Source organism: Osmerus eperlanus, chromosome 10 (assembly GCF_963692335.1).
Source record: "Osmerus eperlanus chromosome 10, fOsmEpe2.1, whole genome shotgun sequence".
Classification (NCBI taxonomy): Eukaryota; Metazoa; Chordata; class Actinopteri; order Osmeriformes; family Osmeridae; genus Osmerus; species Osmerus eperlanus.
Window position 1 is genome coordinate 236026 of NC_085027.1, and position 25801 is coordinate 261826.

The 25801-nt window shown below is 49.0% G+C and overlaps 1 protein-coding gene across 2 annotated transcripts in view; it reads right to left on the bottom strand.

Annotated features, from left to right (window-relative positions):
• The window catches only part of LOC134028102 (multiple epidermal growth factor-like domains protein 11), a 43912-nt gene that overhangs the window by 2114 nt on the left and 15997 nt on the right, over positions 1-25801 (bottom strand). Inside the window, exons 3-24 of one of the 2 annotated variants that reach the window (XM_062471454.1) lie at positions 24751-24852; positions 24436-24536; positions 18707-18799; positions 17734-17980; positions 17395-17515; positions 16926-17062; positions 14219-14431; positions 13709-13883; positions 13261-13381; positions 12244-12407; positions 11525-11627; positions 9246-9392; positions 8816-8950; positions 8566-8694; positions 7709-7837; positions 7327-7455; positions 6738-6866; positions 5847-6074; positions 3887-3999; positions 3624-3693; positions 2995-3048; positions 413-721 (exon numbers count right to left, since the gene is read on the bottom strand). In XM_062471454.1, the coding sequence (XP_062327438.1) occupies positions 413-721; positions 2995-3048; positions 3624-3693; positions 3887-3999; positions 5847-6074; positions 6738-6866; positions 7327-7455; positions 7709-7837; positions 8566-8694; positions 8816-8950; positions 9246-9392; positions 11525-11627; positions 12244-12407; positions 13261-13381; positions 13709-13883; positions 14219-14431; positions 16926-17062; positions 17395-17515; positions 17734-17980; positions 18707-18799; positions 24436-24536; positions 24751-24852 (3149 nt within the window). The remainder of the gene's footprint in view (positions 1-412; positions 722-2994; positions 3049-3623; positions 3694-3886; positions 4000-5846; positions 6075-6737; positions 6867-7326; positions 7456-7708; positions 7838-8565; positions 8695-8815; positions 8951-9245; positions 9393-11524; positions 11628-12243; positions 12408-13260; positions 13382-13708; positions 13884-14218; positions 14432-16925; positions 17063-17394; positions 17516-17733; positions 17981-18706; positions 18800-24435; positions 24537-24750; positions 24853-25801) is intronic. The other variant, XR_009931498.1, reaches the window with a different exon arrangement.

A 25801-nucleotide genomic window follows, 5' to 3' on the forward strand; every position in this document is an offset into this window, starting at 1 on the left:
CACCCTCGTTATACTAGCCCTAACACTAACCTTCACTCACCCTCGTTATACTAGCCCTAACACTAACCCTTCACTCACCCTCGTTATACTAGCCCTAACACTAACCTTCACTCACCCTCGTTATACTAGCCCTAACACTAACCTTCACTCACCCTCGTTATACTAGCCCTAACACTAACCTTCACTCACCCTCGTTATACTAGCCCTAACACTAACCTTCACTCACCCTCGTTATACTAGCCCTAACACTAACCTTCACTCACCCTCGTTATACTAGCCCTAACACTAACCTTCACTCACCCTCGTTATACTAGCCCTAACACTAACCTTCACTCACCCTCGTTATACTAGCCCTAACACTAACCTTCACTCACCCTCGTTATACTAGCCCTAACACTAACCCTCTACTCACCCTGGTTGTAGATGTTTCTGCTAGCTGCAGCAGGTTTAGAGGTGTTAGCATAGGTGAGGGCAGGGTGGATGAGGGCAGGGTGGGTGAGGGCAGGGTGGGTGAGGGCAGGGTGGGTGACCACAGTGGAGGAGCAGCAGGATAGGTCTGGGTGGTGCAGGTGGTGGACAGGAGACTTCATCTCCACGTAGCTGCTCTCTGAGGGCCGGGCGTAGCTGCTCTCTGAGGGCCGGGCGGCGGGCTCAGGGATGGTGGCGTAGGGGTTCTCACTGCCCTGGGAGCAGGAGCTGGACACGGAGCCCTTCATGTAGTCTGGGGAGGGGACACACACACACACGCACACGCACGAATGTACACACACACACACACTTGAGATAAGAATTAAGAGTGCAAAACTGAACTACTAAATCCAATAAAAATCTGTTTCAGTGATTTCTACAGTCTATGAAGACAATGCATGATTTAAAGAACAAAACTGAAGTGAACAGCCTTTAGGAAAGTAAGTCATCAGAAAAAAGTTATCTGGAGGATAAAGAACAATGGCGAACACAGGAGCACAGAGAAACAGCACTGAGAATCCAAGGAGAAGGCTGCAATAGGTGTGTGAGGATTAGAGTTAGGGTTAGAGTTAGGGGTAGGTTTTAATAATGAGGAAACACCCTGTGGGACCCCAGTGGGACCAATAATTACCCCCAAAAATACAAGCTTCAGAAATTAAAATAGAACAAAATTCAGGCTGCTCAAATTTATATGGTGAAATTTGTTCCCAAAAATTGGAACCAAAGAAATCTGGCACAAACTGTTTTAATTGAGCAGCCAGAATTTTGTTCTATTTCAATATTCGGTGGTGTTGAAATTTCAAGATTAAGTATTCGATGCCTTTTAAATTCAAAACATTGTCACTGATTTGTTTCCATACAGTAGTCATCGTGTGTGGTTAGGGTTAACCCTGAGTGGCAGCAGCTGCATTCCACACAGTAGTCATGGTGTGTGGTTAGGGTTAGGGTTAACCCTGAGTGGCAGCAGCTGCAGCAGCTCTTGCTCACTGTCTGAGCTTCTTCACGTCATTATTTCTTTCTTAATGTTATTATTGCGCGATTCAATGGCCCGCCGGCGGGTTGTAGCTTGTTAAGTTTTCTAAATCGCCCCCACCAAAATAATATTTTTAGACTACTACACATGCCATACATCATTGGTAAGCTACAAGTCTTGTGATTCTATTGACGTAAACCATCTCAAGTTTGAGTCCAAACTATCTAACCATGTAAAGTATTTCGTCCAAAACAATGTATAACATCCATAAATAGCCATGATCTTGTTGCATCATTCTGACTTTGCCAACTTAAGAGACCAGTCACTCACACACAATCGCTCATAACTCGGGTTAGCTTTGGAATATTTACGATATCTTGGTGTCAAAATGGCCACTACACTCTGACCTTTCGATTGACACCTCATTTGACCCAATAGGAGCTTCCATGCCCTGTCCATAGCCTTCTAAATCCAACCAGGTGGCTTCCAAAATCTGTGCGTCCTGCCCCCCCGCTCCCCCCCTCCGCTATTTGTTACCACAGCTTGCCCAGAGAGAGCCAGGAGAAACAACCTGCCCTTAAAGAGTGCTTGTAAGCACAGAGAAACGTTCACAGTCTGCCCAGAGTGGGTCTGGAAACCCCAAAGAAAGGTTACATATAGCACAGACCTTTCTAGAGACGGACCCCTTCTGGCTGATAGGTGAACATACCGATGGGAGGGGACACTGTACTGAACATACTGATGGTAGGGGACACCTGAGCATCGTACTGAACACACTCAGAGGGACACTGGAAGATATGGTACAAAAAGTCCTGATAGTCCCACAGCAGGGGTTCGTGGGAGTAAAAAAAGTCCAAACAAACCGCAAGTAAGAAAGGTAGCTCTGAGTAGGGGGTACCCCAGGGCTTCCGTAAAGAAGATGCGGCTGATCTGTTTGTTCAATGAATATAGCAACTGATGCAGAGGTGGCACCACAGGTCCAAAAGTGGTGGGGCAAAATTTGGGACATATTGGGAGCCTCTTTCGGGACCAGTCTATATTTTAATGAACAAGTCAACTTCTGTGTCCTATTTGTATTCTTTGTTAATTGACAATGGATAATTGTAAACATTCACATACATTTGGGTAACTTACACTTACACACAAGGCATGTCAAAATTATAGTTACAGTACATTATTGTACAGTACATGCCAAATTTCTGATTGGATTTTTTTCTCTGGGTCATGTGTCATCGTTTGGGTCATCGTTTCATCTATTTCATGTGGCAAACAAATGTAATCAGTGAGCTTAAAATAATACCACCTACCTAGCTAGTAAAAGGCAATGGGGTAAGGGAGCAGGGAGAGGGTTATAATGGATAGGGTAGGGGGGCAGAGACACACAGGAGACTAAGCTATTGGCTACAGAAGGAGCAAGGGGATTGGCTGAGGGGACTGGTTGAGGGTCTGTGAGAACAGGGATGATAGCCATCACTGCTGCAGGGGTTCAGGGCTGGAGTAGGGCTCAGTGGTAGAGCATTTGGATAAAAGCTAAATACATGATTATACTGTACCTTTGTAGCACTGCTCTACATGGTAGCTGTAACGTCTGTCCAAACAGTAAACACCTACAGAGTTCACACGGCTGTTAGAGCCTTGTTACAAGAAAGGCCTGGTTATAAATCATGGCATCACCTTTCTCTAGGAGCTTCAACTGAACACACTGAAAGTACTTATATGGTAATGATGGAGGTTGTAGGTGCTAGGGTGCAGGATATAGGGTGTAAGTTCTAGAAAAAGAGATAAGATCAATATCAAGCTAATGGAAGCCTGTACATGTTAGATTTGTGTTGCTGCAGTCTCAAAAGAGATTGTGAAATCCTTCACTGTTTTCTACACTGAAAGAAACTTCGATTTCGATTTTTTGTGTGTGGATAAAACAGGGAAAGATTTCACTGCTCTACCTGGAGGTGCTTTAAAAGTACAGGATGAGAAGTCACTTCAGTTACTGCGCTTGTAGTAGCTCACATAGGTTAGCAATCATTATTACATGGTTAGTTTATTTATTAGAGGTTTAGACAGGCCTCTAAGGATTAACAAGAGGAACAGGAGTTCCAGAGTTCCTGCTTTTGTTAAAGATGGAAACAGACTGGACCTGACAATTAGCTGATGGGCTATCTGATCGTCTTGGGTTGAAACTGACCCAGCTCGTTCAGGTTGTAGTAAGCTCCCCACTCAGGGGCACTGTTCCGGTACCTTCTCTTAGTCTTCACCTGGAAAACAACCACTGGGGTTTAATGTAGATTTCACTGAGACTTTTTATAACAACCATGATTATCAGTAACATCAATGAACTAAAACGGACCAATGGCTGACGTTGTTTAAAATATGAACAATAAAAACATTAACCAAATTATTTTTTTAATGTCTTTGTCAATGAGACAAATCAGGTCTTCGTCTCATCACCTTGGCGAACGTCTTCTTGTCGGGCCGAGTGTAGTGGCCCGCGTACGAGCAGGCGCCCAGAGTCAGGTAGCTGGGGTTGGAGCAGCTAGACAGGCTCCTGCTGGGAGACACACCTGGAGACCAGAGCACACATGAACACCTCACACCTGAAGAGCACACCTGAACACCTCACACCTGAAGAGCACACCTGAACACCTCACACCTGGAGAGCACACCTGAACACCTCACACCTGGAGCTCACACCTGAACACCTCACACCTGGAGCTCACCTGAACACCTCACACCTGAAGAGCACACCTGAACACCTCACACCTGGAGCTCACACTTGAACACCTCACACCTGGAGCTCACACCTGAACACCTCACACCTGGAGAGCACACCTGAACACCTCACACCTGGAGAGCACACCTGAACACCTCACACCTGGAGCTCACACCTGAACACCTCACACCTGGAGAGCACACCTGAACACCTCACACCTGGAGCTCACACCTGAACACCTCACACCTTGAGAGCACACCTGAACACCTCACACCTGAAGAGCACACCTGAACACCTCACACCTGGAGAGCACACTTGAACACCTCACACCTGGAGCTCACACCTGAACACCTCACACATGGAGAGCACACCTGAACACCTCACACCTGAAGAGCACACCTGAACACCTCACACATGGAGAGCACACCTGAACACCTCACACCTGGAGAGCACACCTGAACACCTCACACCTGGAGAGCACACCTGAACACCTCACACCTGGAGCTCACACCTGAACACCTCACACATGGAGAGCACACCTGAACACCTCACACCTGAAGAGCACACCTGAACACCTCACACATGGAGAGCACACCTGAACACCTCACACCTGGAGCTCACACCTGAACACCTCACACCCGAAGAGCACACCTGAACACCTCACACATGGAGAGCACACCTCAACACCTCACACCTGGAGCTCACCTGAACACCTCACACCTGAAGAGCACACCTGAACACCTCACACCTGGAGCTCACACTTGAACACCTCACACCTGGAGCTCACACCTGAACACCTCACACCTGGAGAGCACACCTGAACACCTCACACCTGGAGAGCACACCTGAACACCTCACACCTGGAGCTCACACCTGAACACCTCACACCTGGAGAGCACACCTGAACACCTCACACCTGGAGCTCACACCTGAACACCTCACACCTTGAGAGCACACCTGAACACCTCACACCTGAAGAGCACACCTGAACACCTCACACCTGGAGAGCACACTTGAACACCTCACACCTGGAGCTCACACCTGAACACCTCACACATGGAGAGCACACCTGAACACCTCACACCTGGAGAGCACACCTGAACACCTCACACCTGGAGAGCACACCTGAACACCTCACACCTGGAGCTCACACCTGAACACCTCACACATGGAGAGCACACCTGAACACCTCACACCTGAAGAGCACACCTGAACACCTCACACATGGAGAGCACACCTGAACACCTCACACCTGAAGAGCACACCTGAACACCTCACACATGGAGAGCACACCTGAACACCTCACACCTGGAGCTCACACCTGAACACCTCACACCCGAAGAGCACACCTGAACACCTCACACATGGAGAGCACACCTCAACACCTCACACCTGGAGCTCACACCTGAACACCTCACACATGGAGAGGAGGAATGTGTGTGTGTGTCTGATTTATAAACACAACCCCGCAGCCTGATGTGACCATTCATAGCTAAAATAATTTATGCTGGGAGAGACAGACATAGAGAGACAGAGAGAGACACAGGGAGAGAGACAGAGAGAGAAACATGGAGAGAGACAGATATGGAGAGATAGAGACAGGGAGGGAGGGGCAGGGAGAGGGAAATAGAGAAAGATAGATAGAAACAGGGAGAGAGGGGCTGAGAGAGTGTCTGGGAGGATGAGCAGGTTCCTCACCAGAGGAGGGCTGCTCCGTGTCTCCTGGCCGGGTGGGTGTGTAGGAGACGCAGGGTGTGTGTTCCTTTTCCTGCCGGCGGTGACGTCTCCACACGGCCAGAGCCAGCGAGGTGAGGATGAGGAGCAGGAGGAAGATGACCCCCAGCACAGCGCCCACAAACCGACGGGCCGACGCCAGCGCAGGACTGATCTTGGTGTACGGGTTCAGCTCCTCCATCCACACAGCAGCTACACGTTTTTAGAAGCATAACAATATTAATAAGAATAGATTGTTCATCTAGCCTTACGACTCATTCTAAAGCCTCGTTCAGAGGGCTGTTTTTAACCTCTTCATCTGCAGTTAAGGGTTCTATATTCAGAGGGCTGTTTTTAACCTCTTCATCTGCAGTTAAGGGTTCTATATTCAGAGGGCTGTTTTTAACCTCTTCATCTGCAGTTAAGGGTTCTATATTCAGAGGGCTGTTTTTAACCTCTTCATCTGCAGTTAAGGGTTCTATATTCAGAGGGCTGTTTTTAACCTCTTCATCTGCAGTTAAGGGTTCTATATTCAGAGGGCTGTTTTTAACCTCTTCATCTGCAGTTAAGGGTTCTATATTCAGAGGGCTGTTTTTAACCTCTTCATCTGCAGTTAAGGGTTCTATATTCAGAGGGCTGTTTTTAACCTCTTCATCTGCAGTTAAGGGTTCTATATTCAGAGGGCTGTTTTTAACCTCTTCATCTGCAGTTAAGGGTTCTATATTCAGAGGGCTGTTTTTAACCTCTTCATCTGCAGTTAAGGGTTCTATATTCAGAGGGCTGTTTTTAACCTCTTCATCTGCAGTTAAGGGTTCTAACATACGTTTTTAACAAGCATAAATGGATGTAGGATTAGAGTTGGGGTCATCCTCTCACCCTGGTCACAGCGGATGCCCTTGTAGCCGGTGCTGCAGTAGCAGGTTCCAGTCACGTAGTCACAGCTGGCATTGTTCATACACTCACACAGCTGCTGGCAGCCATAGCCAAACAGTCCCGCTGGACACTCTGTACACGCACGCACAGTTAGTAACACCAACACACTGTGGATACACACTCGCTCACACTACACACTCACTCACTTGGACACTCACTCACTCTCTCAGACACATACTCACTCGGACACACACTGACTCACTTGGACACACACGCACACACTCTCTCAGACACACACTCTCTCAGACACACACTACACACACACTCTCTCAGACACACACTCTCTCGGACACACACTCTCTCAGACACACACTCTCTCAGACACACACTCACTCGGACACACACTCACACACTCTCTCAGACACACACTCACTCGGACACACACTACACACACACTCTCTCAGACACACACTCTCTCAGACACACACTACACACACTCTCAGACACACACTCTCTCAGACACACACTCACTCGGACACACTACACACTCACCCTCTCAGACACACACTCTCTCAGACACTCCCTCACTCACTCTGTTCACAGCTGGGTCCTATGAATCCGGTCCTGCAGGAGCAGACTCCGCTGATGTGATCGCAGTCAGCTCCATTCTGGCAGCGACATGCCTGCGCACACGCATCCCCATAGAAACCTGGGGGACAACCTGGGCCAGACAGGTGAGAGTGGCGAGAGGTGAGAGAGAAGAGAGAAGTGAGGGAGTTGAAAGGTGGGCGGTGTGTGTGTTTCTTATGGTTGGTGCAGTACGGTCCATGTGTGTGTGTGTGTGTGTGTGTGTGTGTGTGTCTTATGCTGGGTGCAGTACGGTCCATGTGTGTGTGTGTGTGTGTGTGTGTGTGTGTGTGTCTTATGCTGGGTGCAGTACGGTCCATGTGTGTGTGTGTGTGTGTGCGTCTCACGCTGGGTGCAGTACGGTCCATTCCAGCCTGCGCTACAGCTGCAGTGTCCGTCTGTAGTGCTGCACTGGGCCTCGTTATGACAGCTGCACATGTGGAGGCAGTAAGGACCCCAGGAACCTGCAGGACACACTGCAACACACACACACACACACACATCACACACACTGCAACACACACACACACATCACACACACTGCAACACACACACACACATCACACACACTGCAACACACACACACACATCACACACGCTGCAACACACACACACACATCACACACGTTGCAACACACACACACACATCACACACGCTGCAACACACACACACACACACATCACACACACTGCAGGACACGCTGTAACACACACACATCACACACACTGCAGGACACGCTGGAACACACACACACACATCACACACACTGCAGGACACCCTGCAACACACACACACACACACTGCAGGACACGCTGGAACACACACACAACACACACAACACACGCATGATCCCAACATGGACACACACACCAATGTAAGCACACACTTCACACATTCATAAACACACATATGACTCATGATATGTTTAGGGTTTTCTCTCTATGAGGAAGAGGTTGATCATTGGGGCAACAGAACAACGTGCTTACTGTTTACAACCTTGATGAGGTGAAGGGATGAAGAGAAACAGACGATAGAGAGAGGAAGGGAGAGAGAGAGAAAGACAAAGAGAGAGGGAGACGGAGATGGAGAGAGAGACAGTGTGTACCTTGGGAGCAGGAGAGAGAGAGAGAGAGAGAGAGAGAGAGAGAGAGAGAGAGAGAGAGAGAGAGAGAGAGAGAGAGAGAGAGAGAGAGAGAGAGAGACCTTGGGAGCAGTCTTCTCCTTGCCAGCCAGGGTAGCACTGGCAAGATCCATCGATGGGGTTGCAGGTGCTGTTGTTGGTGCACACACACACCTCAGCACAGTCCTTCCCAAACCTGCCACTTGGACACACTGAACACATACACACAAACAAACACGGTGTGTATGTGTGTGTATGTGCATATGTGTGCATGTGTGTGTATTTGGTGTGTGTGTGTATGTGCATATGTGTGTGTGTATGTGCGTGTGTGACCTTGGTTGCAGAGGGAGCCGGTGTATCCAGGGAGACACTCGCAGAGTCCGCTGGTGTGGTGGCATGGCCCGTCGCTATGGAGACACGGGGGGCAGGTCAGGCTGCAGCGCTGGCCGTAGAACCCTTGAGAACATTCTGGAAGGCCACGGCAACACACCGGTAACGCAACGGAGATGCCACGGCAACGCCACAGAGACGCCAGGATCAAACAGGGGAAATGTGTTTAGAACAGATCTCATAAATGCTATAGTCCCAATTAACCAACGGGGCAAAGTACAAAAAATAGAAGTTAAAAGGATTAAACTCCTTTTACATTTTATACTGTACACACAACAGCAAGCAGGGTACTGTACACTGTACATGGTGGCCATACATGTATGTGTGTGTGTGTATGTGTATATATATATGTGTGTGTGTGTGTTTCTCTTACTGCGCTGGCAGGAGGAGCCTCGGTACCCAGGAGCACACACACACCTGCCGTCCTGCGGGAAGCAGGAGCCTTCGTCTCCACAGTCACACCTGGAGGAGCATCCGGAGCCCCAGCGGCCCCCCTCACACACACCCTCACACTGCACTCCTACACACACACACACGCACCATACACACACACAACACACACACACAGGGAGGGGGGGCACATGACACAAACTGTGGTTATTTATTCACACACTGATATATTGCTTCCACATAGATACTGTATATTATCAGGGGCCGTTTAGGAAATAATTCAGACTGTCTTTACACAAACCCAAATGAAACACATACACGCATCCATACTACTAAAAACTCACATCCGTCTATGTGAAATGCTCGCATAGAAGCATGTGAAACACATTCACACACTCATAAATGAATGCCTTCCGGATATAGTGAAAATGTTCTCACACTCTTACATTATCAAAGCTTCTTACTCATCCTTATGAGACTTGAGCGTTTCATATATGAGTGAATATATGAATGTGTTTCACATGTGTCTGTGCCAGCATTTCATATGTATGTAAATGTTCAGTAGTATTAATGTGTGTAAACATTTCACATGTGAATGAGTTTTCATATTCCGTTTTGTGCTTTACGGAGACATGGCTGAGTGAACTGATCCCAGACTCTGCGCTACAGCTAGCAGGTTTCAAACTGCTGAGAGCGGATCGTGACCCTGTGCTCTCTGGAAAAACGAAAGGCGGTGGTATTTGTTTTTACATTAACAGTGGCTGGTGTGAAGATGTGACAGTGATTCTGCAGCACTGTTCTCCTGATCTGGAATCATTTTTTATTAACTGTAGATCTTTTTACTCGCCACGAGAGTTTGCATCATTCATTCTGGTTGGCGTCTAACTACATGCCTCCGCAGGCTAGCGTCAACGAGGCTCAACGTGTGCTCGCCAGCCAGATACTGAGTGTGGAGCATGAAAATCCGGATTCCTTGGTTATTGTGCTAGGCGACTTTAACAAAGGCAATCTCACTCAAGAACTCCCCAAATACAGACAATTCATCAAATGCCCTACCAGAGAAGGAAACACCTTGGATCACTGATACTCTACAATCAGCAAAAGATACCATGCGGTCCCCCGAGCAGCACGGGGCCACTCTGACCACGCCATGGTCCACCTGATTCCTGCATACAGGCAGAAGCTAAAGCGCTGTAAGCCTGCTGTGAGGACATCAAAACAGTGGACCAGTGAAGCTATGGAGGATCTGCGGGCGTGCTTGGACTGCACTGACTGGGACATGTTCACGACTGCTACCAATAGTCTGGATGAGCTCACAGAGGCTGTGACATCATACATCAGCTTCTGTGAGGACTGCTGTATACCAACACGCACCAGGGTAAGCTACAACAACGACAAACCCTGGTTTACAGCTAAACTCAGAAGGTTGAGGTCAGAGAAAGAGGCCGCGTTTAGGAGTGGGGACAAAGACAGTTTCAAGGAGTTTAAGAACAGGTTTAGCAAGGCGGTGAGGGAGGCTAAACGACTGTACTCGGAGAGACTAAAACACCAATTCTCTGCAAACGACCCTGCTTCTGTCTGGAGAGGGCTTAGGCAGATTACCAACTACAAGCCCAGAGCCCCCCACTCCACTAACGACTCCCGCCTGGCCAACAACCTGAATGAGTTCTACTGCAGATTTGAAAGACAATTGGACAGTCCTGAACTACCCCTTCCCACCCAGGAGGCCTCCCACCCCCCCCCTCTACAGTGACGACTCTCTCCATTCAGGAGGGTGAAGTTAACAGACTTTTCAAGAGGCAGAATCCCCGCAGGGGATTCTCTAATGACTTCTTGCTTAAAACACACTGCTTTTTGCACTGCATTACAAAATGGTATCTTGTACATTTGTATTTTTTTGTAATATTTGTATTTTTGTATTTTTATATTGTAATTTACGGCAACTTATATTTTATTTTATTGTATATTTAATTCTATTCTAATCCCACTTAGTACTGCTAGTTTATGTACCCTTAGTATAGATAGTCCACATATTTAAATTTTAGGTATATGTTTATTGTATGCACCTTCCTGCCAAAGCAAATTCCTTGTCTGTGCAAACTTTCATGGCGAATAAATCCCATTCTGATTCTGATTCTGATATGTGTCTATACCAACAGTCTGAATTATTTCCTAAACGGCTCCTCATAGTATATCTATACATACATTATATACACGTATAGATGGCTATATATGTATGACATAAATACACACACCACTGACCTGTCCAGCCAGCCAGACAGTGACAGGTCCCAGTCACAGGGTCACAACTGTCGGCATGGATACAGTCACAGTTCTCTCGGCAGTCCAGCCCGTAGGTACCATCCTGAAAACAGAACACATCCAGAACATTCTGGGAACTGGTGAGACGGGGAGTGGAGTCTACAGGTACAGCTAGAGACCACCTGGCAGCAGTCTGCACCCTGGAGAAACTTCAGAATCACACATCTGACGTTACTGGCAACATTCCCTCAGGATTCAGGACAGGGGTGACAGAGTCAGGAGAGGTGTGACAGAGTCAGGAGAAGTGTGACAGAGTCAGGAGAGGTGTGACAGAGTCAGGAGAGGTGTGACAGAGTCAGGAGAGGTGTGACAGAGTCAGGGAAGGTGTGACAGAGTCAGGAGAGGTGTGACAGAGTCAGGAGAGGTGTGACAGAGTCAGGAGAAGTGTGACAGAGTCAGGGAAGGTGTGACAGAGTCAGGAGGGGTGTGACAGAGTCAGGAGAGGTGTGACAGAGTCAGGAGAAGTGTGACAGAGTCAGGGAAGGTGTGACAGAGTCAGGAGGGGTGTGACAGAGTCTGGAGAGGTGTGACAGAGTCTGGAGAGGTGTGACAGAGTCAGGAGAGGTGTAACAGAGTCAGGAGAGGTGTGACAGAGTCTGGAGAGGTGTGACAGAGTCTGGAGAGGTGTGACAGAGTCAGGAGAGGTGTGACAGACTCACAGGACAGGGGATGTGGCAGTACTGGTCCCTCCAGCCGGGGCCGCAGGTACAGGAGCCTGTGACGGGGTCACATGCAGCGCCGTTGGCACACAGACACGTCTGGTTACAGCTCAGCCCCCAGGTCCCACTGGGACAGGATAGGCTGCAGTCCATACCCTGCCAACCTGGAGGAGAGGAGAGATAAAGAGTGTGCTGTTGAAAACAACTTCTTCTACGAGTGAAAACCTTGCAAAAACCTCTATTCATCTCTGCTACTGACTGACCTGATATTATGCACCATATATTGAATTTCTCTCATTCAAATTTGTAATACATAAACTGTCTATTATAGGATAGTAGCTCACTTAGGTTAGGAATTATTATAACAGGTTCGGTTTATTATAGGTTTAGACAGACCTCCAGGGATTGTTAAGAGGAACAGAATGAACTTGAAATGGGACTATAGCATGAAACCATCTATGATCAAGCAGAATAAACCATGTAAATGGAGCAGTATCTTTGTTGCTATGGTGAACTATCATCAGAGATGCCTCAATATTTAAAGACACTGATAGAAGTGTGCGAGGAAATAAAGTCTACCCTTGTCAAACCCAGACGTCTGGATATAATCACCAAGCATCCCAGAGACACATCAATATTTAAAGACCGACAGAGTAAACTGACCCTTTTGACTTTGTGGGTTTATCTCTAGACAGAGTGAGATGCTGAGAGCTCCTCATGTTAGTGTTGGAGCCTGGTTCAAATAAATAAAGTAGTATCACCCTGAGGGCAATCTGATTGGTGGAGGGTATTGTAGTTCTATGTAATGTAGTTCCTGTGATGGGTTCTTTGGCCTGTGTGCGCAGCACATGTATTGAGCATGCTGATCCTTGCTTACGATGTAGTAAAGACAAAGGGAGTGGAGGGGCATGCGGTACCTGCTGTGCAGACGCAGGAGCCGTCTACATGTTAGCAGGAGGAGAGTTACCTGCTGTGCAGACGCAGGAGCCGTCTACATGTGAGCAGGAGGAGAGTTACCTGCTGTGCAGACGCAGGAGCCGTCTACATGTGAGCAGGAGGAGAGGTTGCTGCAGGTGCAGGACCAGCTGCAGTTCATCCCGTACAGACCATCCGGACAGCGGGCGGAGCAGTCCTCACTCTGCCAGGAAAACACGTCAGTCTACACCACAATCCTCCACACACACACACACACACCACCCTTGTCAGATTTACGACCCTCCACACACACACAACACCCCTGTCAGATTTAATCAACCAATTCATTCCTTACTGGGTATAGTCTCATGGTTTTCCTCAGTGGTGGAGCGTCAAATCCCCCCCTCTACGCCACAAAAGCGTCTACTAAATTATTACATTATTATTCTAATTATACAACAAATATCGTCTTTACACTCGCATCTTGACTGTCTCCGGCAGGGCGAAGACACAAGCTTGTGTGTGTATGTGTGTGTGTATGTGTGTGTACCGTGTATCCAGGAGCACAGATGCAGGCCCCGGTGATGCTGTCACAGTCCGACCCGTTTGCACAGTCGCATGGCTCCTTGCAGCCATGGCCGTGGTAACCAGATGAGCAGGTTTCATTGCAGTGAAGCCCCGCCCACCCAGCAGAGCACAAACACTCACCCGTCAACGGATTACAGCTGTAGGAGGAGAGGAGAGAAAAGAGGAGAGGAGAGAAAAGAGGAGAGGAGGGAACTCTAACAGCACTGACAGGGAACTTCTACAAACTGTGAAATGTTGTGCCACTCTTGTGTTAGTCTACAGTGTATTAATGTTCTGCCACTCTTCAGCATCAGGATTTTAGATAATATGTATATGGACCAGGGCTGCTTTAAAAAGGGTTAGTTAGGGTTAGGGTTAATGTTGCCCCCAAAAATCTGTTTGGAGCTGTAAAATATATTTGAGCCTTAGGATGAAAGTTTTTGACAGGCTGTTTACAGACATAATAGGTCATGCCATGACTGGCAGCACTAACCTGAGGGTGTTGTCGGAGTTACAGGGGCAGGACCTGTCACAGCTGCGTCCATAGAGCCCAGAGCGGCAGAGCCGGGCCTCACAGCGGGGCCCCTGGAAGCCCTCGTCACACAGACATTCCCCCGTCACCGGGTGGCAAGATGCTCCGTTCTGACAAACACACGGAAGAGCACACTGGGGGCCGAAGGAGCCGGACACACACTCCTCCTCACACCTGGGGAGCGGGGAGGGGAGGAGGGGAAGAGCAGGGAGGGGAGGAGGGGGGAGGTGAGCAGGGGAGGGGAGGAGGGGAGGGGGGAGGGTAGGGAGGGAGGGGAGGAGGGGAAGAGCAGGGAGGGGAGGAGGGGGGAGGTGAGCAGGGGAGGGGAGGAGGGGAGGAGGGGAGGGGAGGAGGGGGGAGGTGAGCAGGTGAGGGGGAAGGGGGTGGGGAGCAGGGGAGGGGGGAGGGGATCAGAGGAAAGGAGGGAGGGGCAGGGGAGAGTAGGAAGGGGCAGGGGAGAGGTGAGGTGAGGTAAGGGAAGGAGGTAAGGGAGGGGAGGGAAAGAGTTGATGGAGGGTAGGGAAGGAGGTGAGGGAAGGAGGTGAAGGAAGGGGGTCAGGGAGGGGAGGGAAGGAGGTAAGTGAATGAGATGACGGAGGGGAGGGAAGGGAAGGAGGTGAGGGAAGGAGGGAAAGGAAGGTGATGAAAGAGGGGAGGGAAGATAAGGTAAGGAGGTGAGGGAAGGATGTGAGGGAAGGAGGTAAGGGAAGGTGAGGGAAGGAGGGAAGGGAAGGTGAGGGTAACCGAGTTCAAAACTGTTCGCAATAATAAAAAACACAAGAAATCAATAATTTTCCAATCTTAAATCTAAAGTGTGTACTTCATGGCCGCAATACGAATCAAAGGCTGCATGGGCTTAAGATGCCCGTCGGAATTGATTCACCCTCCTCTGTACACAACACTGCACTAGCACTGTTTACCTGTCTCCTCTGTGTGTTTACTTGTCTCCTCTGTGTGTTTACCTGTCTCCTCTGTGTGTTTACCTGTCTCCTCTGTGTTTACCTGTCTCCTCTATGTGTTTACCTGTCTCCTCTGTGTTTACCTGTCTCCTCTGTGTGTTTACCTGTCTCCTCTGTGTTTACCTGTCTCCTCTGTGTGTTTACCTGTCTCCTCTGTGTTTACCTGTCTCCTCTGTGTGTTTACCTGTCTCTGTGTGTTTGCCTGTCTCTCCTGTGTGTTTACCTGTCTCTGTGTGTTTGCCTGTCTCTCCTGTGTGTTTACCTGTCTCCTCTGTGTGTTTACCTGTCTCCTCTATGTGTTTACCTGTCTCTGTGTGTTTACCTGTCTCTGTGTGTTTACCTGTCTCCTCTGTGTGTTTACCTGTCTCCTCTGTGTGTTTACCTGTCTCTGTGTGTTTACCTGTCTCCTCTATGTGTTTACCTGTCTCTGTGTGTTTACCTGTCTCTCCTGTGTGTTTACCTGTCTCTGTGTGTTTACCTGTCTCCTCTACGTGTTTACCTGTCTCTGTGTGTTTACCTGTCTCTCCTGTGTGTTTACCTGTCTCTCCTGTGTGTTTACCTGTCTCTGTGTGTTTACCTGTCTCTCCTGTGTGTTTACCTGTCTCTGTGTGTTTACCTGTCTCTCCTGTGTGTTTACCTGTCTCCTCTATGTGTTTACCTGTCTCTGTGTGTTTACCTGTCTCTGTGTGTTTACCTGTCTCTGTGTGTTTACCTGTCTCTGTGTGTTTACTTGTCTCCTCTGTGTGTTTACTTGTCTCCTCTGTGTGTTTACCTGTCTCCTCTGTGTGTTTACTTGTCTCCTCTGTGTGTTTACCTGTCTCCTCTGTGTGTTTACCTGTCTCCTCTGTGTTTACCTGTCTCCTCTATGTGTTTACCTGTCTCCTCTGTGTTTACCTGTCTCCTCTGTGTGTTTACCTGTCTCCTCTGTGTTTACCTGTCTCCTCTGTGTGTTTACCTGTCTCCTCTGTGTTTACCTGTCTCCTCTGTGTGTTTACCTGTCTCTGTGTGTTTGCCTGTCTCTCCTGTGTGTTTATCTGTCTCTGTGTGTTTGCCTGTCTCTCCTGTGTGTTTACCTGTCTCCTCTGTGTGTTTACCTGTCTCCTCTATGTGTTTACCTGTCTCTGTGTGTTTACCTGTCTCTGTGTGTTTACCTGTCTCCTCTGTGTGTTTACCTGTCTCCTCTGTGTGTTTACCTGTCTCTGTGTGTTTACCTGTCTCCTCTATGTGTTTACCTGTCTCTGTGTGTTTACCTGTCTCTCCTGTGTGTTTACCTGTCTCTGTGTGTTTACCTGTCTCCTCTACGTGTTTACCTGTCTCTGTGTGTTTACCTGTCTCTCCTGTGTGTTTACCTGTCTCTCCTGTGTGTTTACCTGTCTCTGTGTGTTTACCTGTCTCTCCTGTGTGTTTACCTGTCTCTGTGTGTTTACCTGTCTCTCCTGTGTGTTTACCTGTCTCCTCTATGTGTTTACCTGTCTCTGTGTGTTTACCTGTCTCTGTGTGTTTACCTGTCTCTGTGTGTTTACCTGTCTCTGTGTGTTTACTTGTCTCCTCTGTGTGTTTACCTGTCTCCTCTGTGTGTTTACCTGTCTCCTCTGTGTGTTTACCTGTCTCCTCTGTGTGTTTACCTGTCTTCTCTGTGTGTTTACCTGTCTCCTCTGTGTGTTTACCTGTCTCCTCTGTGTGTTTACCTGTCTCCTCTGTGTGTTTACCTGTCTCCTATGTGTCCAGCGCTGCACTGGCAGAGCCCGCTGATATGGTCACACAGGCCTGAGTTCTGGCACAAACATGGCTGGCTGCAGCTGACACCATAGCTGCCAAATGCACATGGCTGTGCACACATTGGGCCCTGAATAGAGTACAGTAAAATATAATTTAACAGGTCACATACACATTAATTGTATACATTCACTAAAACCTAAAAGGGTATTAATGCATTTAGTAATGACGACCTGTTCCACTCACACTAGATGAATCAGTTAATAAACCGAGACATGAAGCAGGGGAGGATACAGAGATAACCCTAACCCTATACAGCTGAACGTCGGCTAATGGAATACTTCACAAGGAGACAAACAACCCAGCAGGTTAGAGGTCTAACCCTAACCTCCAGCCTGCAGGAGAGGATGGACCTCCAGCCTGCAGGAGAGGGGAAGAGGCTGATGTGTGTGTGGGTCGTACCATCCAGCCTGGGGGGCAGGAGCACACCCCAGTCACGTGATGGCACGTTCCACCGTTCTGACAGGGACAACGCTGCTCACACTGGGTGCCATGGTTACCATCAGGACAGGGTTCACCACAGCTGAGTGAGAGAAAGAGAGAGAGAGAGAGAGAGAGAGAGAGAGAGAGAGAGAGAGAGAGAGAGAGAGAGAGAGAGAGAGAGAGAGAGAGAGAGAGAGAGAGGAGAAACAAAGTGAGAATGGTGCTGGTGAGACGGCATGTGTCTGTGTGTTTAAGTGTTAGTGTGCACGTGTTAGTGTGCATGTGTTAGTGTGTATGTGTGTGTTCACCAGCACTCACGTGGGCCCGGTGTACCCTGGAGCACACACACACTGCCCGGTGTCGTGCCGGCACGTCGCTCCGTTCAGACAGTGGCACTCCAGCAGGCAGCCATTACCGTATCGACCGGGCTGGCAAGTGTTCTCACAGCGCCAGCCCTGGTAGCCCTCCGTGCACACACACGCCCCTGTGATGGGGCTGCACTGGGCACCATGGCGACACTGGCAGCGGTTACTGCAGTGGGGGCCCCAGAGGCCCTGCTCACAGCCTGCAGCCACACACAGTCATCATTATTAGACATCTGAACACTCTCAGCTCAGTTACTAATGATGTCACTAATGACGTCACTGATCACGTCACTAACAACGTGATTGGTTGAGTTGAAGAGTTGAATGAAGGTATCAGGGTTAGGCGTTGAAGTTGGGGTAGGGGTCAGGTTAGGGTCAAGGTTTCTAAGATATTGCTGGACAGATTATCTGACAGGCAGGCAGAGGAGATGCAGGGTTAGGAGACTGAGGAGACAGTCAGGAAAATAAAAACAAACATCCAGACAAGAAAAATAGTATTTTGTTTACCTCCAACTCTCCTCAGTCAGGGACATTACTGGCTAGCTCTGTTAAACCCCATCCACACCTCTCTTGCTCCACTCTTTCTACCTTTCCCCCCCCCCCACTCTCTCTCTCTCTTTCTATCCATCTCCTTATCCAGTTCTTCTTGAGAGTACATTTACCTGACCTCCACCCTGACCCGGGTCCCCAGGTTCACATCGTAATGAAATCTGGTAAACAGCAGATGGAACTGAAGAGCAATAATCTAAATTACGTCTCCAAGGACCTGTTTGTCCCAGAGCTGGTGTCACGTATGGACACAAACACACACACATACCCTCTACCTCCCACTCTGAGGAACACCTGAGTGTGAGTGAATGAGTGAGTGAGTGTGTCAGTGAGTGAGTGTGTGAGTGAGTGAGTGAGTGTGTGAGTGAGTGTCTCACCGCTGGAGCAGTCCCTGCCCCCCCAGCCTGGCTCACACTGGCAGGTATCTGGAGAAACACAGCGGCCGTGAGCACACTCCTCTGTACACCTGGCTGTAGGAGAAAGCACACATACACACACAATCTTTTAAAGATACATTTAGTATTTATCTTTTGTATTTATTTCTGATATATGATACATGATAATTACACCTGAACATGATAACTACATCGGAATATGATAAATACACCTGAACAGGAACATGGTAACTACACCTGAACAGGAACATGGTAACTACACCTGAACAGGAACATGGTAACTACACCTGAACAGGAACATGGTTCTGAACAAGTTCTGTCCTCAGCCCTGCACACATGAAGTCCTCTCCAGCATACATAGGCTTCTTTTAAAAACATGTGGCTTTGAAAATGGCAAAATCATTAAAAAACTCTCTTTATCCTCCAACTTATTAAAAGAGAAACGTAAAACAAACTTTTCCAATACAATTGCACACACACCCAAACACACACACACACACACACAGACACACAGACACACACACACACAGAGAGACTCTCTGTCTATCTTCCACTCTTTCAGTAAACTATAAACACAGAGGATAGTTGATGAATCGTTAAACGCTGAATAGTTTAATCCTCCAGACTAGACTCAGGGCAGAGACTACCACACAAGAGGATGAAACCACCAGACACCAACAATAATTAACTCATTAATGGACGTCCTTTAATTCCTGTTGCTGTCTGAGTGTGCTGAACTGTTGCGGTCGGAGCTGAACTGGTCTGCTAATCCTCTCTGGTGAGCCTAAGGTGGATAAGAAGGATATTCACACCGTTCTAATTACCTTTCTAATTACACAGTAAAGAATTTCCGTCCGTGTCTGTTTACTATGTGAAGACATCAATGGATGTTGTTCTCTCTCTCTCTCTTCTCTTCTCTTCTCTCTCTCTTCTCTCTCTCTCTCTCTCTCTCTCTCTCTCTTCCTCTCTCTCTCTCTCTCTCCATCTCCCTCCCTCCTTTCTCTCTCTCTCTCCCTCTCTCTCTCTCTCTCTCTCTCTCTCTCTCTCTCTCTCTCTCTCTCTCTCTCTCTCTCTCCCTCTCTCTCTCTCTCTCTCTCTCTCTCTCTCTCTCTCCCGCTCTCTCTCTCTCTCTCTCTCTCTCTCTCTCTCTCTCTCTCTCTCTCTCTCTCTCTCTCTCTCTCTCTCTCTCTCTCTCTCTCTCACTCTCTCTCTCTCATTGTCTTCTGAGTGACGGCACCCACAAAACAGTTTGAAGTTACTTTTAAGAAGCATAATTCAGAGCTAGGAGTTCTGAAAAGTGGAAGAGACAGAAATAAGGAACAGAAATCCCTCTAATTCTGTTTATATTCTGGTCTCTGCGATCAAAAATCGATCTTCTCTTCTTCTCCAAAATTGTTACAGCCGACACTACCTCTGTATTCTAATATCTTACATTACATTTACATTTAGTCATTTAGCAGACGCTCTTATCCAGAGTGACTTATAGTAAGTACAGGGACATTCCCCGAGGCAAATAGGGTGAAGTGCCTTGCCCAAGGACACAACGTCATTTGGCACAAGTTCTGAGACTAACTGGTATTACTGTAAATTAAAGTACTGTAGTGAAATTAACCCTAACCCCAGGGTAATCACCCAACCCCAGTGTGATTATCCCAGGGAATTCAGTTATACAGTCCTGGCTCCTTAACCTTCCCTAGTCACCGGGCCCCTTCCCCGGTAACCAGGCCCCTCCCTATATCATACATCATCCTCCCTTTCCCTTCATCCTCCTCCCCTTCCATCCTCTTTCTCTTCTCATCTTCCTTCATCCCCCTCCTTGCCTTTAAGGCACGCTTACAATGGACTTCAATCCTTTCATCACCATTCATCTTCTCAATGAATCTTTAGATGCGTGGTTGAATAACCAGGACACCACTAACCCAGAAGACACAAGGATCTGAGTGCCTCCATGAGCTCTACACACTAACCCCACAGTATATAGCATATACACTATATACACTAACACTGAGATACAGTATATAGCATATACACTATATACACAAACACTGAGATACAGTATATAGCATATACACTATATACACTAACACTGAGATACAGTATATAGCATATACACTATATACACTAACACTGAGATACAGTATATAGCATATACACTATATACACTAACACTGAGATACAGTATATAGCATATACACTATATACACTAACACTGAGATACAGTACATAGCATATACACTAACACTGAGATACAGTACATAGTCTATACACTATATACACAAACACTGAGATACATTATATAGCATATACACTAACACTGAGATACAGTATATAGCATATACACTATATACACTAACACTGAGATACAGTATATAGCATATACACTATATACACTAACACTGAGATACAGTATATAGTCTATACACTATATACACTAACACTGAGATACAGTATATAGACTATACACTATATACACTAACACTGAGTTACAGTATATAGCATATACACTATATACACTAACACTGAGATACAGTATATAGTCTATACACTATATACACTAACACTGAGATACAGTATATAGTCTATACACTATATACTGTCCCTGTACTTACTGTAAGTTGCTCTGGATAAGAGCGTCTGCTAAATGACTAAATGTAATGTATAGACACTAACACTGAGATACAGTATATAGTCTATACAATATATACACTAACACTGAGATACAGTATATAGTCTATACACTATATACACTATATACACATTTCACAGTCTTTTGGCCTTTATTTGAGCGCATTATTTGAGCGCATTTTTTTAGCTTTAAGTAAAATAAACATAGCTGTTTTTCAATTGGTAAAACGTTGTCTAGTGAAGATGTCTCTTATTTTTCAGCCCCTTACGTTTCTTAGCCTGGTTTTCGATCATTATACAGTATAGTCTCTACTAGCTAGCTTTCAATCTGTGTCAATGGCGTGTGTAAGCGAGACAAAGGGGCGTGGTAAGGGCTGCACTGACGTTCATTTGGAATAGACCAACCGGCCTGGGGAAAGGGGGGCCGGCCAACCGTGTCGCTCAATCTTCTGCCAACATTTTGTTAGTAGTTATTATAGCATTATAGTAATTATAAGGCAAGCGGCCCTCCGGCCCAGAAGTGTCTCAGCCCACCAGGAGTTCTCCCGGTGCTCCCGATGGCCAGTCCGCTACTGGTATATAGTGTATACAGTATATACACTAACACCGAGATACAGTATATAGCGTATACAGTATATACACTAACACTGACAGAGTTGAATGTTCTGGAAAGTGTTAAGACCTATGGTTGAGTGCTATATGCTTTCATTTGTTCAAAATATTGATGCCAAAAGCTCTAATGTGTCTTATTAGTTCAAGAGGCAGCAAAACCTGTTAAAGGGACATGGGCAGGTGACTAGAGGGACATGGGCAGGTGACTAGAGGGACATGGGCAGGTGACTAGAGGGACATGGCCAGGTGACTAGAGGGACATGGCCAGGTGACTAGAGGGACATGGGCAGGTGACTAGAGGGACATGGGCAGGTGACTAGAGCGACATGGGCAGGTGACTAGAGCGACATGGGCAGGTGACTAGAGGGACATGGGCAGGTGACTAGAGGGACATGGGCAGGTGACTAGAGCGACATGGGCAGGTGACTAGAGCGACATGGCCAGGTGACTAGAGGGACATGGGCAGGTGACTAGAGGGACATGGGCAGGTGACTAGAGGGACATGGGCAGGTGACTAGAGGGACATGGCCAGGTGACTAGAGGGACATGGGCAGGTGACTAGAGCGACATGGCCAGGTGACTAGAGGGACATGGGCAGGTGACTAGAGGGACATGGACAGGTGACTAGAGGGACATGGGCAGGTGACTAGAGGGACATGGGCAGGTGACTAGAGGGACATGGGCAGGTGACTAGAGGGACATGGGCAGGTGACTAGAGGGACATGGGCAGGTGACTAGAGCGACATGGCCAGGTGACTAGAGGGACATGGGCAGGTGACTAGAGGGACATGGGCAGGTGACTAGAGGGACATGGCCAGGTGACTAGAGCGACATGGCCAGGTGACTAGAGGGACATGGGCAGGTGACTAGAGGGACATGGGCAGGTGACTAGAGCGACATGGGCAGGTGACTAGAGGGACATGGGCAGGTGACTAGAGGGACATGGCCAGGTGACTAGAGGGACATGGGCAGGTGACTAGAGCGACATGGCCAGGTGACTAGAGGGACATGGGCAGGTGACTAGAGGGACATGGGCAGGTGACTAGAGGGACATGGGCAGGTGACTAGAGGGACATGGGCAGGTGACTAGAGCGACATGGCCAGGTGACTAGAGGGACATGGGCAGGTGACTAGAGGGACATGGGCAGGTGACTAGAGGGACATGGCCAGGTGACTAGAGCGACATGGCCAGGTGACTAGAGGGACATGGGCAGGTGACTAGAGGGACATGGGCAGGTGACTAGAGGGACATGGCCAGGTGACTAGAGGGACATGGGCAGGTGACTAGAGCGACATGGGCAGGTGACTAGAGGGACATGGGCAGGTGACTAGAGGGACATGGCCAGGTGACTAGAGGGACATGGGCAGGTGACTAGAGCGACATGGCCAGGTGACTAGAGGGACATGGGCAGGTGACTAGAGGGACATGGGCAGGTGACTAGAGGGACATGGACAGGTGACTAGAGGGACATGGGCAGGTGACTAGAGGGACATGGGCAGGTGACTAGAGGGACATGGCCAGGTGACTAGAGCGACATGGCCAGGTGACTAGAGGGACATGGGCAGGTGACTAGAGGGACATGGGCAGGTGACTAGAGCGACATGGGCAGGTGACTAGAGGGACATGGGCAGGTGACTAGAGGGACATGGCCAGGTGACTAGAGGGACATGGACAGGTGACTAGAGGGACATGGACAGGTGACTAGAGGGACATGGGCAGGTGACTAGAGGGACATGGCCAGGTGACTAGAGCGACATGGCCAGGTGACTAGAGGGACATGGGCAGGTGACTAGAGGGACATGGGCAGGTGACTAGAGCGACATGGGCAGGTGACTAGAGGGACATGGGCAGGTGACTAGAGGGACATGGCCAGGTGACTAGAGGGACATGGGCAGGTGACTAGAGGGACATGGCCAGGTGACTAGAGCGACATGGGCAGGTGACTAGAGGGACATGGGCAGGTGACTAGAGGGACATGGCCAGGTGACTAGAGCGACATGGCCAGGTGACTAGAGGGACATGGGCAGGTGACTAGAGGGACATGGGCAGGTGACTAGAGGGACATGGGCAGGTGACTAGAGGGACATGGGCAGGTGACTAGAGGGACATGGGCAGGTGACTAGAGGGACATGGGCAGGTGACTAGAGCGACATGGGCAGGTGACTAGAGGGACATGGGCAGGTGACTAGAGGGACATGGGCAGGTGACTAGAGGGACATGGGCAGGTGACTAGAGGGACATGGGCAGGTGACTAGAGGGACATGGGCAGGTGACTAGAGCGACATGGGCAGGTGACTAGAGGGACATGGGCAGGTGACTAGAGGGACATGGCCAGGTGACTAGAGGGACATGGGCAGGTGACTAGAGGGACATGGCCAGGTGACTAGAGGGACATGGCCAGGTGACTAGAGGGACATGGGCAGGTGACTAGAGGTGTAGTGTAGTCTTGGATGTGATGAACAGCAACACTCACGAACACACAGCTCTCCACTTTCGTAGAAGCCGGGGCAACACTGTGAGCGGCGTCGATACATGGTCCTCACACCACGCCGGTACGCTGTCTTGTAACTGGTCCTGTCACACACAGATACACACACAAACACGCACATGTACCCAAGCACACACAGACACAGAAACCTTGTTGATCTGCTGTACTTCATACATCACTAAACACCTTGTTAGAACATCAGTAAAGTCAAGATTGTGATGGTCCTCTGAGGCTCTTCACAAACCGTTTCCCACCACATAAAACAATCACCACATAATCACATGGTGTGTGTGTCCCTACCTGTGTCTGGTGCACTTGAACCAGGTGAGGATGTCAGTGCAGCGAGTGTAGTAGATCTGGTCAAACGGGTGGGAGTAGGACTCTTGCACCGTCACTGCATAGCTGGGAGGAGAGCAGAGGAGAGGAGGAGAGGCAGGAGGGCAGGAGAGGAGAGTGAAGGGAGGAGAGGACAAGGAAAAGAAAACAGGGAGGAGAGAGAGGGGAAGGAGGAGAGAGGGGGGAGGGAGGAGAGAGAGTGGAAGGAGGAGAGAGAGGGGAGGGAGGAGATTGAGGGGAGGGAGGAGAGAGAGGGGAGGGAGGAGAGAGAGGGGAAGGAGGAGAGACAGGGGAAGGAGGAGAGAGAGGGGAGGGAGGAGATTGAGGGGAGGGAGGAGAGAGAGGGGAAGGAGGAGAGAGAGGGGAGGGAGGAGAGAGAGGGGAAGGAGGGGAGGGAGGAGAGAGAGGGGAGGGAGGAGAGAGAGGGGAAGGAGGAGAGAGAGGGGAGGGAGGAGATTGAGGGGAAGGAGGAGAGACAGGGGAAGGAGGAGAGAGAGGGGAGGGAGGAGAGAGAGGGGAAGGAGGGGAGGGAGGAGAGAGAGGAGATTGAGGGGAGGGAGGAGAGAGAGGGGAGGGAGGAGAGAGAGGGGAAGGAGGAGAGACAGGGGAAGGAGGAGAGAGAGGGGAAGGAGGAGAGAGAGGGGATGGAGGAGAGAGAGGGGAAGGAGGGGAGGGAGGAGAGAGAGGGGAGGGAGGAGAGAGAGGGGAGGAGATTGAGGGGAGGGAGGAGAGAGAGGGGAGGGAGGAGAGAGAGGGGAGGGAGGAGAGAGAGGGGAGGAGATTGAGGGGAGGGAGGAGAGAGAGGGGAGGGAGGAGAGAGAGGGGAAGGAGGAGAGACAGGGGAAGGAGGAGAGAGAGGGGAAGGAGGAGATTGAGGAGAGGGAGGAGAGAGAGGGGAGGGAGGAGAGAGAGGGGAAGGAGGAGAGACAGGGGAAGGAGGAGAGAGAGGGGAGGGAGGAGAGAGAGGGGAAGGAGGGGAGGGAGGAGAGAGAGGGGAGGGAGGAGAGAGAGGGGA